Source organism: Harmonia axyridis, chromosome 4, assembly GCF_914767665.1.
Source record: "Harmonia axyridis chromosome 4, icHarAxyr1.1, whole genome shotgun sequence".
Lineage (NCBI taxonomy): Eukaryota > Metazoa > Arthropoda > Insecta > Coleoptera > Coccinellidae > Harmonia > Harmonia axyridis.
In genome coordinates, this window is record NC_059504.1 from 42,512,782 (window position 1) to 42,529,873 (window position 17,092).

Genomic DNA, 17,092 nt, shown 5'->3' on the forward strand with positions numbered 1-17,092 from the left:
GAAGTAGAACTTAAAACTTAACTTGAATTATTTTTGACTTTACAAGCTGGTCCGAATGTGGTGAAACACGATATCAACCTAGCTGTTTTTTCAAACGAGAATGCCCATTTTTTATATCATACTCAATACTCATAATCTTCTTGAAATTTTGATTTCGAAATACACCCCAGCAGCGTCGCCGCCAGGAGCGGCATACCGGACAATTTGCCGGGACGCCAAATTGTAGGGGCGCAAAGTCAGTTAATAAAACAAGACTTTTTGCACCTTTAAGAACTATGTTTTCTTTTTAGTACAGACTTATAAATATAGCGTGGTACTTTTAAACAATGCAGGACGTTTTTTGATGGAATCGACAAAACGTTTTTTGATCAATTTGACAATGCCTGAGAAGAATAACAGTGGCTCCTTCAATGAAAATTCATATAAATTAGGAGAAACAGGGCGGCGAAATTCTAGTTTGCTGGACCACTAAAATATCTGTCGACAGCCCTGCAACCCACTTGTCATCATATTTATTGGGAAGGAATTTGATTCAAATGACAATTTTTTGGTCTTTAGGGAGACATCGACTGCAGATATTTAATGTGACCTTAGATCAGCGTTTTTCTTACTGTGGGGCACATTTACATAATTAGGAGGCGCACAATAAGAGATTGAAAATAAAAAGATAAAGATAAAATGCTAAATAGAGATTCCAAAAAATATTCATTGAAATTTCATTTAACAATGGCAAAGAAACATTTTAAGGACTAACTAAATGGCCAACATGAGATTGTTTTAAGGCGCATAAAATCTCTTAATTTGGTTCCATGATAGAGATGGTCACTCTAGTCTGAGTTCATTTTCTAGATGAAGGTTATGTCGGTAGGTATTTGGATTTCAAGGTATAGCAACTGCAGAAAATACAATTTCACCAAGATAAAACGATGGAAAATTAAAAGGCTAGAGAATCCTGAGCGCTTTATTGGCTTTTATATAACGGAGTAGTCATTAAGAAGTTCAGTCTAGAATAGAAGTTGGTTGATGATTTTATTAACAAAGTTCGATTTTGTAAGGTTATAGGTTCTTGATGAAACATCTATCAGATGTTCTTCTTCTAGTGATAGTCCAACAGGTATATTCTCAAATAGTGTGATTGTGTAATTTGAATTTCTACGTCTACTGATAAGGAGAGCAAAATTTTTCGAATTACAACAGAAGGGCGTGAAGAACAAAAGTTTGAGAACTGCTGGCTTAGAGTTTCATTTCAAGATGAAGTAGAATTTTGGATAATGAATCCACATTTTTCTTTGGAGATTATTAATCTTCCTAAAAAACTGGAAACATTTTGTCTCTTTCATTTTTTACAAGTAATGAATTCCCCGCCTGGAGATATGAAATGTTTAATGCTTTAGACGATCATGATATACAGTACCTACTTCAAAGTTAGTTCTCATAAAATCATTTGTTTTTGTATTCCGTATGAACATATTCTAAAATAAAAACTAGTTTTTTTCTAAATTTTTTTCCAACCGCACACATAAGTTGTAGACACCGCAATAATAAAATCTCACACCATGCCGAATTTTGAAATTGTTACCACTTCAAACAATATGCATTTTGGTAGCTACATATATAATTATAAATTTGAGATTGTGCGTAATTTCCGACAATTTTCTTCAGTATTTTTTTTCTATTTCATTTAATTCTCCTAATTTATTTTCTCGTCAATTAATGTTTTTATAAACCATCTAAAGCTTTGAACAGAGAATGGACCTACGCATTGCCAATCATGAGGAAACATTTGAATATTTGATTAGGTGAAATATGTTATTAATTTAATTTTTGTTGAATCTTCCAATTAAAAAATTTATTTTTGATTTGTTCCTCCATGAGTATTCCTACTTCTTCAAATATGCTCAGTAGTTTGTGTTTAGAAGATTTTCATCAGAACCATTCTAAGCATAAAACACATCATATATACCCACAACGATTCATTTTATAGCAAAATCGAAGGAGATCCAATATTCCTAGTTTTTATAAAAAATTAGCTTCTACAAAGAAAAAAGTGTATTTCCTATTGAAAAATCTCATTGACCTTGAAATGACCTTAAAAAACCGAACTCCAAGGTGTCATTCAATGTCTACCTTTGACGTGGCCCTGAAGACTAAGAAATTTTAATTTGAAATATTTTTTATGCAGGTTTTTTCCGAGGAGTTATATCAGTGGATTTCCGAAAATAGGTCACCTGTATAGCGAAATTATATAGCCATCTTTTCGAGAAGCGAGCATTCAAAAAATGATGCAAAATCATATTTGTCCTGTTATTCTAATTTATTCCACTGACTATCATTACCCAAAACAAATCCGCTCAACAAACACGAGAAATATCTGAAATTCATGAGTACCAAAGGAAAACACAATAAAAAAATGCATCAGTGTGTTGCTCCCAAACAATTTCACTTTAATAAACCACAGAGTTATCAGTCTTTTTGACCCCACCAAGGCATATTTGCATTCACATCGCAATATTGCATGCATTCCCATCTGAACTCTCTCATTCTCTCTCACTCTTTTGAATTTACGAATTCAGTTGACGCAAAGTGAAAATAACGGAATTTTCATGAAAGCTGGGTTTGAGTAGGAAATTGGACTGTAGTTTTGCTTTCGACGTTGAAAGACTGATTGTTGAATTTGGGCAGAGGGGGAAGTATAAACAGAGAATCATTGTGGATCTACTGAAAATATTTCATCGCTCTGAATACATTTCAGAAAGTTCAATACTCAATTTTCAATTGTTTCCCAATTGAATGATTTGAGCTAGTTATTGTAATTACTTTTTGTAGAATCAAATTGTTGAATGAAGATTATATAGTAGAATAATGTACTAGAAATACGATTTAAACAATTAGAGGGGATTTCAAATGCTATTGAAAAATCCATTCATACAATTGATATTGAATCACTTTAGAGAATTTATCAACAAACTGAAAAAGTAGAAGTCAATTATGGAATTAAATTTACCCTATCCAGTGCTATTATGGGATTCATAACATAATGCACAAGAATTATTCAATGATAACGCTATTTAGTTTTGACATACTTTTCGTGAAAATGTGGTTTCGTATATAGTATGTAATTTTTTAATAATTATTAATAATCATCATTGACACAGAAGGAACTGGTTTCAGTAGAAAATTCTGCACTTCTAGAGCATTACTAATAATCAAAAGGTCTCATTCTGTCAAATTAATATTTTCACAATAGTTTACTGTCAGACTAAGATAGATTGTAACGTCACAAAAAAATAAAATATGTAATTACATATTAGAATTATAGTAACCAAACCTCTAATATCTAAGAATATTTTTGAACTTTCAATTTCATTAACTATGACTTTCTTATTTATACTACTCTCTTCATAACCAGTATTAACTTCAATATAAGGAAATATAATCACATTAAAAACACACTAATTAGAAATATTGAATTTTTATTGCCTGTCTATATACATAAAAGCTCAATATGAACACTTTCCTGCAATATTTGCCTTGTTCTATAATATTGAAATGAATTACTCAAATGATAGTATCCATTAAAACTTGGATTTATTCCTCACATTACATCACTTCCTGCAAAATATAATAATAATAATTTCTGCTTAACATAATGTAATAGTTATTATCTATTTCAGTTAACTAACTGTCTGAAACTACTCACCATTATATCGGTATTCTCTCTACTTCTGATATCTCTCTCCAAGGACCTTATAAATTGCTCAAAAATAACAACAGATTTCAATAAACTAGTTTTTTTGTAATCTTTTATTTTCATTGGACCATCTTCAACACCTTCAGACATTGTTTTGGTTTTAGCATCATATTCATTGATTTCTTGATCGAGCAGCCTTGAATACAATATAAATCAAATATTTTTCTGAATGATGTATTGAAAATATACTAACGTGATTGTAGGTACTTTGTCGGGGTCAAAGCTATCCACAAAACGTGGATTAAAAGGGACTGATATTTTTCCACTTTTTGGATGCACACAAAATGGTGCCTTCAGTAAATGGTTCATTGCTTTGGACACATGGATATCCAACCTTGGATAACAATACTGTAACTTTATTTCCTCCTTTAAATTTCTTAAATTTCTAGGAATTTGACCCTAAAACAGAAATATCATTCCAATACAACTTTCATTTCATGATTGTTAAATTGAAGAGATCTAGCCTTCAATTGATTTTTTTAATTACTCCATTTTAAATTGTATGTGAGACTATATTGATATTGGATAAATCTAGTCAAGTTATGTTCTTTGGAGTACCGATGACTTGAAAGTTTGCATTGAAATCTATTAAGGTTGAGTAGAACAACTTATATGCTTATGTCAACAATTTAGTCACAAAAAATAATGAACTTTGGTTTTAAAAAATAATGACAGTCTTTTTTGACTTGTGGTTAAGTCTGCTACCAGTGCTACCCGAGAAATAACAGCCCTCAGTTTGATGAAATAAGAAGTGCATAATATTGAAATGAAATGAACAGACCTTCCTTGAAAGATCAGCAAAGTGGGTTTCAAATGCTTTCCATCTTTCCTCTGATGTATCAAATTTTTCCAATGCATCTTTGAATGTACCCCTCAGATCTTGGTCTATAATATTCAGAAATTTGTCCAATCTTTCTTTTCCCAATATATCTTGATTTATAACCAAAGATTCATGAAAATATTTATCAATAACAGAAAGAGATCTCCTAAAAATCAATCAAAAGGTGATGACATGATCATAATAATTTCTGAAAACATATTGAAATATTTACATAAAGTCCTACAACAATATTTTCCAAAAAAAGGACAAAAATTTCATTGTATAGGATATTGCGTCCTCAATGATATGGTCAAATGTTTACTTTCACGAGACCGATATCTGGCCACTGAAGAATTGTGGTGGACTTGGAGAGGTCTTTTTATCGTCATGATAACATTTACTACATAAGTTAATGCCTCCGGATTTCAGAACGATGGAAGATATTTAAAACAACTTGATACCAAGAGCTCGTTAACTAGGATATGCAAAAATAAATCCCCCAACTACTACATCTGTTTAGAAATACCATTAGATAAAATTCAAGTGTATACATTTTTTATAGAATTACCATTTTTAGCAAAGAGCTTATATGAAAGGTTAAGCCAAAAGGAAACTATGATACAAGTATAATGCAGAGGAAGATGATGATTTGCAGAGGTGAGGGATGTACTCTCCACTTGTCTCTAATCTAATTGGACTTTGCTCTTCGTTTGACTTCTGACATTCTTTATGAATTTCTTCACACATTGATATAACATCCTTAGATACTAATTTGCAAGCACTGTATATTTAATCACAAATTGAAAAATGTACTCACACAATTGAATGATGAATTTTGTCTCCTGGTAATTGCACTTTCTTTGATGTTAAACCACCCTTAAGTACTTGGATATACTCAGCTACTGAACTTCTCACATCATCACCAAAATGTCTCACATTGAAATCAGCAACCCAACAATGTATACCTCTTCTTCCAGAAAATACCCACAAAATATTTTTAAACCCAAAATCTTCTCTCAATGTAGCATCTATAATTTTACATGCAATAACCATAAATTTCCAGCATTTATTACATACTTCTGCTCCTGAGCAGCATATCCGAACATCATCATAATCAGTCATATCGATATCAAAAACCATTTCCTTTTGAACAGGTATTAATGTTCTACATGTTAGTTTGTCTTTGGGTCGTTGAAGGTATATAGCTCCAATATCAATTTTAACTGGCAATTTTTTATGTATCTCTTGAACAAATTGTTCATATGTATCGAAGGACTGGAATCGTATGTATATATCTCCAAATAATGTGAATGATACTTCTCTTTTTGAAAATAGCTGATTATCACCTAGAAGTATAGTTATGAGAAAGGTAACTTCAGAAAAGTTGGAATTAGTTCACCATAACTTAACCATTGATGGAATAACTGATGTGGAAAAAGTCGTTTATAATAAAGAGGCAATAAATCGGGAAGGTGATCCTCATTAAAAGCCATTATCTAATATTTTACTTCAATTATTTTTGGGTTCAATGTTATAATTTGATATTGATTCGATATAAAACACTCATATGTTTTCTCTACAATACACAAAGAGCTGTGAAGAGATAAACAAACTGACAGATGGTTTCCCGCTCAAATTTCAAATAGTAGCGAAGTGGTTTCAAACATAACCAATATCTGTCAAGTGGAATAACAAGTGAACTACTTCCAAAGGAACTACAGACCGTCTGGTTCGTTGATAGGCAATTAAAGTGTTGGGAAGTTAATAAGTTTATGCATTTCATATACCTTAAAGTTTTGTAATAAAACTCTTATTTTCAACGTTCACGATAATATGCATATCAAATTTGTCGACAACTTTGTGATCTACTCATTTAAAAACAGTTTCCACTTTTAAATTTAAGGGAGGAAAAGTTTTCTCGATCCAATTTTTGCCAGATTGGAAACTTTGCGAAGTTTTATCCCAACGGAATTTACGGGATAACAATTATCATCTTGTTAACGATGTGGAAACATAACTTTACATATTATTTAATTATCACACTGGAAACTGAGAATTAGTGTTAACGCTAGATTATAGCTACTCAAAATGATTTTATGAGTTGAAGCAGGTGAAACGATGAATAGTAAAAAGAATAATTTTGTTCCATTATATTCCCTTTCCCTAGTTTTTTTTTTTAATAAAGATCAGCAGTTGTCATTTTTCCATCTTTTCAATTGAATATTCTCCAATCGTCTTATATATGTATAATACGAAATCATTTTCATGAAGCGAAATATCCTTGAACGTTGTCGTGAATAAAGTGGCCTATTCAGTGAATTATTAGGCCATCTATTCACGTCGATAAAGGGACAATCTCGGTTGAAGTTCTTCAAAAAGTGGTTGAGTGCATTTAATTCCAGAATTGATGCCTTCCATTTTTCCTCTGAATCGGAAAAATAAATTGAAATGCTCTTAAGGGTAATTCTCGTCTAGGACCTTATTCAGAAGACAAAAGACCTACCTAATTTTTTTTCTGCATGAAAATCAATTCGATGGAGTGGGTATAAATATTTTTCTCAATCGCGGAGTTTCATCAAATGCCTCAAAATAGATCAGATTAGTTCAGAAAAAGGTTTACTCTATAGTGACATGCATCCATGCATGCAACTTTTTCTTTTATTGGTCATGATGCATTCAAGTCAAACTAGTTTGATTTTACCCACAAACTTGACTTGAAAAGTAAAGAAAGTTTGACTTGACTTGATTTCTGTATCTTCAGGTTTGGTTTGAAATAAAACTTCTTCGAATAGTTTGAAGTTTGAGTATCATATTGTGCAACGTGTCTGAACCTGTACAGGGTGGGCAAATTTCTATGTTTTAGCACTACAACTTTTAGACAAGAGGAGATAGACAAAATCTGATACCCCATTCTCGGTCTCTTTTTGTGAGAAACTAACAAGGGTAGTATTCTTAGTAATCTTTTTCGTTTTCTAGCTTCGTCAAGGAGTAGACTAAGTATTGTATTAATAATAATGATAATATAGTTTATTCTCTAAGCTACAGGATCTAAACATATAACATATAATCACAGAGGCCGAAGCCTGTACGTGACTTCTAAATATACAAAATATAATACGGTAGCTGGTATTCAATTAATTTTACAAATCAAGATCAATTTCTATCAACATATTTCAATAAAAAAATATAAAAATTAACAAAAACTCATCAGCACAACATCCATCCTTGTAATGATCACTGATGAGTGCAAATTCTATACATGCAATATATCACTTTACCGACACTTTATCGACAATCTTGATGAATAGTCCAATTACAATTCCCAAATGTGCAACACCACTATTTATACCCGTTGAAATTTTTCATGCGCATTGAAATGAAAATAACAATTCCTAGCTTTGTACTAAATAGAACGGTCACAGCTATAGAAAATGTAAGCAGAATATCGAATAAAAAAAAAATCACTGACTTGAAGGCAGGAGCTTATGACCACAGATTACAGATACCATATTATTATTATTATCTGTAATCTGTGCCTATGACTTCTTGTAATTAAGATGCTTGATGGAGTATATAAATCAAGATAAATATGGAATTTTCATAAGTTTATTATTTGTACCTACATATAGCAAAAACTTGTGTTCTTTGAATTGTGTGTGGAGAATTAAATAGATGATTAAATCTATCGACTATCAGAGAATATTCATTCCATGGAATCTAATGCCCGATCATGAAATATTTCGAACCATGGATTTGAGAACCTGAGACATGGATTATTCGGTAAGAATGTTTATTTAGGTACCTGTAACTTAATTATTCCAATAATATTCAAAAATCCGAATCTATTCGATCTTAGGAAATTGCAATGAAAAACCAAATAGAGATTTGTTTTCTTTCATTGCATATTTCAAATTATCAAAACAGAAGCCCAAACGATGCACTAATGTGTCACTTTTTTTATAAAAGCTGTTAATTTAGATATGTCCATAATATTTCTTATTGTATGGACACCTGTCACTTTCGAATCACTCTTTACATTTGACAAGTAAAAACTACATAATTATCAAGAATGAAAGATCAACAATTAAAATTTACTACAGTAATGGTAAAAATTTTGCAGCCAACTTTTCAACCTTCCATTCTGCCTCTTTTGATGAAGTTTCATAATAATGAACTCAAATCTTTCTCCTACTCAAACAAGGAAATACTATTGATATTGAAGATTCTAAACAAACTTCTCAATTTACTTTTCCAATTTAAAATGTTAAATAATGATCGAAACGAAGGAATGGAAAGGTATCGGCAAATATGTCGGCAACTTTTCAATTGAACAGCGTGGGCATAGACTGAAACTCGCTTTTTGTTATAAACTTCGACGCCTGCTATTGCCGCGCTCCCCTACAGCGAACAAGGAATAAACGTTCATTGAAAAGTCCGTTTCTTGTTCGAACTAAAACAAACCGAGGCACTTCAGACCTCCTCTTTCTTGCTGCACAGTCGAATTCCGCCAAAAATAGGATTTAGTGCTCTGGTGAAGCAAGAAATCTAGAGACTCCAAGATTCCTTGAATCATCCCAAGGGTATTAACTGAGCTATTCTGCTGAACTTTCGTCAACGGATTACTCAGAAAATGAAGAAGCACTGAGCTCATTACCCAGGAATTATGACAATGTCCCAAGCCGGTTGTTTTCGAAAAGAGGGTGATGCCCCAAACGAACTGAATAATTCAGTTCATTATCATTGCTACGACAACAATTCCTTGTTATTTTACGCAGTAAGGTAGCTTTACATTAAGTATTAAAGGGATATTTGATATTCTGAAAATTGCTATTTTATCGCCGGTTAAACTTATGATACGATGTTAAACTTTTTTATATTATATTAATTTTCACTGATTCTAGCTGACTTGGGGGAATAAAATGAGGTCTTTTCTGCCCTTCTACAGTCCCCACCCTTCGGGCTTGCAAACAGTTATCTTCTCGACATAAAAAATGTATAATAATATGTTAATCTTGAATGATTTAGCAGAATTTTCCAATTTTCCAATTATATATATTATTTTGAGATTGAGCTATAAAAAAATTATTAACCTTAAACAATAAAGCATATGCAGATTAAATCTCAGTATTAGCAGAGGGCATCATAGATTTTAACATATGATACAAATAAAAACCTTAGAAAAAACTCTGTCTCCCCGTATAGGTGTAGTGATTTGTTTGGGTATTTGTATACAGAATGAGCTGTCATATTTATATTGATAGGCTTCCTCTTCATTCAAACGATCCTCCTCCTCATCCTTTCACTGAAAATTATATATCACAATCAAATCTGAAAACAAAAAAAAATGAACCGGAAAGGGGTGATAAATGTAAAAGTTTCCGTTATATTGGTTTGAAGTTAGCCACCCATAATCAATCTTGCGAATACTGCATGTTTGTAAACACCCATATCTCACGAACTTTCTGATCACTACATAAATAGTGGAACTTGAAGATTTTTTTCAAAGGCAACAATTAATTAATTTATTGCTGTTAAATGGATCACCAAAGTACCTTTTTCTAAAATAAATCATTTTTTTTTCACGGAAGATTTCGATTTATGATCTACTTTATTTTCAACCAATAAGGTCTTATTCCACAGATGAAGTGCCACTAATTCGAATATCAAATCAAGTCGCAGCGCAGCCCTGTGACCATCCCCACTTCGCCATTGAAAGAGAAGACTCGTTTATTCAATATCGCAGATGTTTGATTGTACTGAACCATGAATATTTTGTGAAAAAACGTTTAATGTCCTATGTATTCTCATAACCTGTACATATATGTAGGGAATCTATCGATTCCCGAGTCCGAGAACTGAAGAATTCGGTGTACAAACTTAAGATTATCAAAGCCACACCCCTTAGGGATCCGTAGAAAGGCTTTGCTAACGGTCGAATGGAAAACAGCCTGAAAGCCTAAAAAACTGGGCATTTCAGGGCGAATAATGCAATTGAGTTCAGACCAGTCTACAACTACAACATATGTTCAACACTTGCACCGACAACGAAAGATTGAAGATTTTCACGACCCAAGTGACCAGCGACCCTAAGAATCGATCAGACAAATTATCATCTTCTTCAAACTCTTTTAGTGGGTTGGAAATGAATTGAATGAGTATTTTTATCCCGTTCTTTTATTTCCCTAAACTGTCCTTGGCCGTGAACTACTCTAGTCACAGTATAAGGACCACAACCCGCATATATAACATCTTGCAGTAGAAATACTTTCGATCAGCCGGTTTTGATATGTAATGAAAAGTCACTTTGAGAGAGTTCGGTAATGAGTTAATCTGAAAAGGGGTTCCGTAAATATAGCCGTTCGAAATTTTGTAACCAAAATAATAGAAAATTCAAGCAGAATATTTCAATCCTTTCATTATATTATATTCGAAGCGAGAGAGGCAAGACTCTACATCTACGTAGGTCCATGAATTCGACACTTCAGTGGAACCCTTCAAAAAACCTCCATCTCGTACAGAATTTTCCTTTCTGAAACCCCTGCTTTCCACACAAGTTGCACATCCAACTTTTATATATATATGAAGTACATCCAGCATCTCCCCTTTCTGATGGAGCTCTCAAAGCAAACTTGTTGAATTAAGACACTCCATTGTTATTGAATGTCCTCCTCTTCCCTCAACTTGAAAAGGCGCCATTGTTTCTTTTTTAGCGGTTCTGAAAAATGAGACACCATAAAGTGACTGGCAAACCGTCGTTGATGTTCTCTTCTCTACCGGATGTATTGTTCCCAGCTGTGATTAAAATGTAAATGTGGAAAATGTGTCCTTGCAGAGGCGAGAGAGCCGACATCCCTCCAGTTACAGTGTTTATTGCGATTCCTCTTCAGACCTCTATTCAACTCATAGGTATCTCATTTAAATAATTTAATCCTCGTTCTAGTTTTTACCTAGGTTGTTATGGGGCTTTGTTAAGAGGATAGTTCTCTTTTTGGCGCTGAATGCTTCATCTAGATGTTTCTGGCATTTATTGCCATTATTGTTACTAAACCAAGTATAAAAAGGTACCTATTGGTGGATTTCGTTTCTTTTCGTATTTTTTGTTTTTAGTTTGGAATGAGTTTATTATGGTGAATGCTTAATCAGAAAATGTTTCATACGAAGGCGTCTATACATTGAAATCAAAAACTCTAAACTACCTGGAGTCACCAAACGTTCGTACGAAAACACTAATAATACAGACTATATTATTTTCAGTTATTACTTGGCAGAACACTGAAGGAACATTACGGTTTCAATCGAGAAACTTCAGCAATCGATTAAGCAATTTGAGGTAATTATAACTTACTATGTATTTCGCTCGATAAAGGAGATATAGGGTGATCCATCTCCATCTGTTCGTGCCTATTCCCTGTGGATGGACACTACTGTGTTGAATTCTCTCCCGAATATTTGTGATCCATATCAAAGGAAAAATGGATCCCATTCAGTTACTTGTTTGGTATTTTGGTGAGGCGTCTCGAGCCAAATTTACGCAGAGGTGCTCTCCTTAAGGATTATGCGTGTTTTGTCCCGAGAGTGGACTATTCCGTTAGGCAATCCAGCGATCTCTGTCCAAGACACCCTCTCACACCAACGTGAAAAGGTGACTCTGCTGCAACGCGGCGACCATCATAAACTCGCCGAGGCCGTAGTGGAATGTAGCGCGACGCCTATGACGCCACCTCTCGGGCAGACAGAGTCACTACAGTATTAACATTTCTAAAAGTAATTGCCTTGCAATTTTTTGTGTGATGTCCCTTTTTTAAGAAGAAACGCGGAGTTTTCCAATAACAGATTTCATTTTGAATAACCTGCTATATGGGCAGCTGTCACTTTTGAAGCTTCATCAACATTTGACAAGTAAAAACTATGCCACTACTACTAAGAAGGTAACGACCCCCGCTTCAAAAATTCATTGAAATTGTTGAAATTCACTTAAAAAATGGTGAACATTTTGCAGTCATAATTTGCAAAACTGAAACACTTTTGGGTCGCCCTCAAGCAATAGTGAAACTGGTGGAAAAATTGAGCTCTTGGGGCCATTTAGTGATGCGAACAATCGAATCCGAGTCCATTGTTCAAGAAAAACTGAGTATATTGCTGATGTAAAACGCAGTGTTGATGCAAACCATGGTTTATTGATTTCTCGTCAAGCTAGGAAATTAAGCATTTCATTAATGATATTACCTACAGCGTATTTTACGAAAAAAATTGGGACTTAAGGCTTTAAAAGTTTAGTTGACAGAAGGAGACGGCGCTATAGGTGCCTCAGAAGGAAATAAACAATCACAATTTTGTAAGAAACGTTTCTTGTTCGTATTTTTTCTCTGAAAAATGATCTCATCTTTTCATTTAGGTTTGAAGTTCACATCCAAAAAATTAGAATCCAAATAGGACTGCGCCTACAGTGGTTATAAAATTTACACAGGCCATGGGAAAACCTTGATTTGGTGAAGGTATCTACCTTAACCAAGGTAATTAAGAAAGAATTACACATGCTTGAACTCAAAATTAAAGTGGGCTCATTTGATGTACCATCCTCTATAGAAGGAAACACAGGAAGTGTCAAGAGAAGGAAACTACCAAAAAACGTACCAGGAGGACTCAAGAATTCCAAAGGGCTATTGTAGGAGCTTCTTCAAATGACATTGCGGCTAAGGGAAATCAGAGGTCTGAAGTCAGGAAAGGTCAGAGAGAACAAGCCATCAGGGCTGCCAAAGAGCAGAAGACGAGCCAAAACTCTACCAAGAAGGCTGCTCCACCTCAACCCAAGGCTGCACCTGAACAGAAAGCAGACAAGAATGTAGAGAAAGCTGCACCACGTTGATTTGAGATCCTTTATAATTGGCTACTGCGATCTTGGGATTTAAGACCTTTAGACTTTTTTCTTTGGGGGACATGTGGAAGATTGCAGCTATTTTTAAGTAGAAGCATCCTTTAAGGATATTAAAGGATATATTTTATAAGTTCTTAACTCCAGAACCATTTTCGAAATGATTAAGAAAAAGAAAATAATCTTCAAAATCTTATCTCCACTGAAATTTTTCGAAAATATGATTTTTTATTGATTCATACTTGTACGATTTATTCGATTATTGATTAACTATACCGAGTATTAATGCAATTTGGGGTTAGTTTCTGAGGATAGCTCAGGAATGTGAATTCCCTTCTTTCTACTAATAGTAGAATCTATGGATTTAATCTCATGATTCGAAACCTTTGATTAGTCTTCTACAAGTAGAAGTCTAATCAAAGTTTCCGTTCATGTAAAAAAATTGGAGAAGTCGTATCCCCGGAAAATCCTTCCTATTGGAATAGAATCCGATATGAAACCCAGATATGAACGTGCAACACGAAACTTTCCAGGATTTGCCGAGAATATCGCATTATTGTACGTGTTCTCTAGATGACTCCACATATCCTATTCTGAGAGTAACAATGTATTCAAATAGAGGAAAATGGCATAAAATTCCATATGTGTGGATGCCGTCTTTTATGACATCGTTTTCATTCAGTCTTCGTTGCTTCTTCCTCATTTCCAGTTTATGTTACTCAGCCTTTATTGAAAATTAAATTGTAGTCTTTTGTGTGGTGGGGGAAAATGCAGAGTAACGTGATTTCGTAGTTTTGCTCTGAATATTCTCTTGGTCAATTATTCTCAGTTTGCAACACTACCGCCTCCTAAATGTCCTTGTAATAAATAGTGTGAGGCTATTTTGTAAATGAGCTGTTTCGCCCTATTACTTCACCAGATCTGTTATTATTTATAAATATATTTATATATTAGTAGATCGTTCAGTAAAATGAAAAGGATTCCCATTATAAAGGGTTATCCATTTCATGGTTCCGAAATTAAACACAAATACATTACACTTTAATTTAGAATATTTATCAAATTTTTTTCAATATAATTGTCGAAAGTTGCCATTGTATGTAGTATACAACATCATTCAAATGTCCTACGCGCGATATCTTGGAGGACTCGATCCTTATGAGGTAATTTTCGATGACTCGCCGGCACATTTTGGTCAATATCTCACCAAAACTTGATGGATGATGGTTTTCGAATCTTCAATAGTCTGAGGATTATTAGTATAAAACCGATCCTTTGCATAACCTCTCAAAAAACTGAACGATGATAAATCACGTTATCTTGGTGGCCAATTCAAATCGCCTATTGTTACGCATCCTGGAATTTTTTACTTGCAATAAAGCCAGAACCGGTAGCGTTAAGTGGCTTGTTGCACCATCATTTTGAATCACATATTTTGTAATTTATGTATTTATTCTGGGCTTAACAATATGATACAATGAACATATTAATAAGATACAGCCTAGTGCCGTCTACCCAGTCCTCTTCTCCAAGCCTCTCGATCATGTGCCAGTTCCGCATCAAGCTGTCTCTGCTCCATAGATTGGCGTATTCCCTCATTCCAAGAGCGCCTCGGCCTTCCTCGCTTTCTTCTTCCTGGCGGAACCCATTCAAATAGACGCCTAGGCCATCGATGTTCAGGCATTCACTGGCCAAACCACCTTAGACCTCTAAGTTCGATCCGGTCAATTACAGACTCCCTAGCATGAAGACGATCTCTGATCACTTCATTCGTCACATGATTCTGGCACTCCGTCTCAAATAGTCCATTTCGACTGCATTTAGTCTACGTTTTAGATCAGCGTTAATGGTCCATATTTCAGATCCATAGCAGAGTGCTGATTCCACCATAGTTTTTCCTATGCGTTTTTCGTCACGTTTGAAATATTTTTATCCCACCACAGGGAGTTAAGGCAGCCAATGATCTTTCTAGCCTCTTGTATTCTTCGTTTGATCTCCGTACCACCAATACCATTTTTATCCACAATCGCACCCAAGTATTTAAATTTTTCTACTTGTTTTATGGTCGTGTCATCATCGATGAGTACCTCAAAGTTCGCCTCGCTATTTACCACCAGGTATTCGGTCTTCTTCATACTCACACTCAAGCCCCATTGTTCGTACTCTGAGTATAGTTTTCTCATCATGTATTCGATGTCAAACGAATCTTGTGCAAATATGACCTGATCATCTGCAAAGCTCAGTGTGAATATTTTATGATCGCCTATAGGTATTTTGCAATTTCATATCATTAATTTCAAGTCACAAAAATTGGTAATCATTTTGCTAGTGATGAAAATTGACGGTTTGAGTTGCACGTTTTCATCATTTCCTAAAAAGTACCGGCACTCAATCCACCAGTACAAATTGCACACCATGCAGTGTTTTTTGTGGATGAAACGGTATCTCAGCAGTTGCTCGAGGATTTTTACCGCTCCATATGCAACAACTTGCGGAAGGTTTTAATGTTCTGCTTTGATATGAAGAAATCTGCGGCTGAGGCTCATCGAATGCTCTCAAACACATATGGTGTGGCCGCTGTTAGTGAAAGAACGTGCCGAGAGTGGTTTCAATGTTTCAAAAACGGTTTTTTACGTTGAAGACCAGTATGGCGGTTGAAGAGAGAAGGTTCTCGAAGATGCAGAATTGGAGGCATTGCTTGACTAAGACTCGTGTCAAACGCAACAAGAATTGACAGGATCATTGGCAGTGACGCAATAAGCCATTTCGAAACACCTGAAAGTCATGAGAAACAATCACAGACGATCGTTATCGAATGCAATTAATGCGTTTTTAATAAGAGCATTGAAAGAAAAACGGCCGCAATACAACGAGAGACATCATAAAATGATTGTACAGCATGACAATGCTGACCCCATGTTGCGAAAGTGGTCAAGACATACTTCTTCAAGTGCCGTCTTCGTTCCGAAGGATGGCAATCATCAAGGCTATCCGAATCTTAGATATTGCGGATCTGAAAAGTTGACTTGAAGAGCAATTGAACCACCCCCTCAGGTTTCGCAAACAAGAGTGACGTCTTCTTCCTACGATTCTTCTTCCCTGGATTTTCCCCTAGATTATCAGCTGCAATAACTCATATTTATGCTCACGCATACATGGAAACGTTGAAATGGAAAGGTCTACCTCACCCGCAGTATTCTCCAGACGTTACTTCCTTCAACTATCACTTGTTTTGATCAATGGCATACTGCCTGGCTGTTCAGCACTTACGCTCTTATGAACAAGTAAAATATTGGATTTATTCGTGGATCGCTCCAAAGGATGACCAGTTTTTTCAACGAGGAATTCGTATGAAGTCTGGAAGATGGGTGAAAGTAGTGGCCAGCGATAGAAAATATTTTGGATTATAAATGTATAACCAGTTTTTCACAACGAAACCTCCAATTTCGGAAAAAAACATCAGAAGCAAAGTTGTACACCTATGTAAATTTCTGATCCAAATCGAAAGACTAACCTTCAACTAAGCATTTGACGCTTCGAATGACAGTTCTGTTTGACATATGTCATTGGATCAGGGGTGTAAAATTCGGACCAACATATGGATAACCTATATATGAAACTCGAAATAATTAAAATTATAAATTGGTGA

The 17,092-nt window shown here is 34.5% G+C and overlaps 2 protein-coding genes across 4 annotated transcripts in view; one reads left to right on the plus strand and one right to left on the minus strand.

The window, feature by feature from the left end:
- Positions 1–17,092, plus strand: part of LOC123677556 (neuroligin-1-like) — a 536,762-nt gene that overhangs the window by 282,886 nt on the left and 236,784 nt on the right. The window contains exon 1 of one of the 3 annotated variants that reach the window (XM_045614142.1): positions 8,156–8,351. The exons of the other annotated variants lie outside the window; for them this stretch is intronic. The gene's annotated coding sequence lies outside the window, so the exon portion shown is untranslated. Of the gene's footprint in view, positions 1–8,155; positions 8,352–17,092 lie in introns of those variants that run through there. 3 annotated transcript variants of the gene reach the window in all.
- Positions 3,457–6,206, minus strand: LOC123677558 (DNA primase small subunit). The gene is made up of 6 exons (XM_045614145.1): positions 5,971–6,206; positions 5,389–5,917; positions 4,533–4,737; positions 3,945–4,150; positions 3,701–3,887; positions 3,457–3,612 (listed from the first exon to the last, which is right to left on the minus strand). Exons 1-6 carry the CDS (start codon positions 6,062–6,064, stop codon positions 3,601–3,603), a joined length of 1,233 nt encoding a protein of 410 aa, XP_045470101.1. The 5' UTR covers positions 6,065–6,206; the 3' UTR covers positions 3,457–3,600.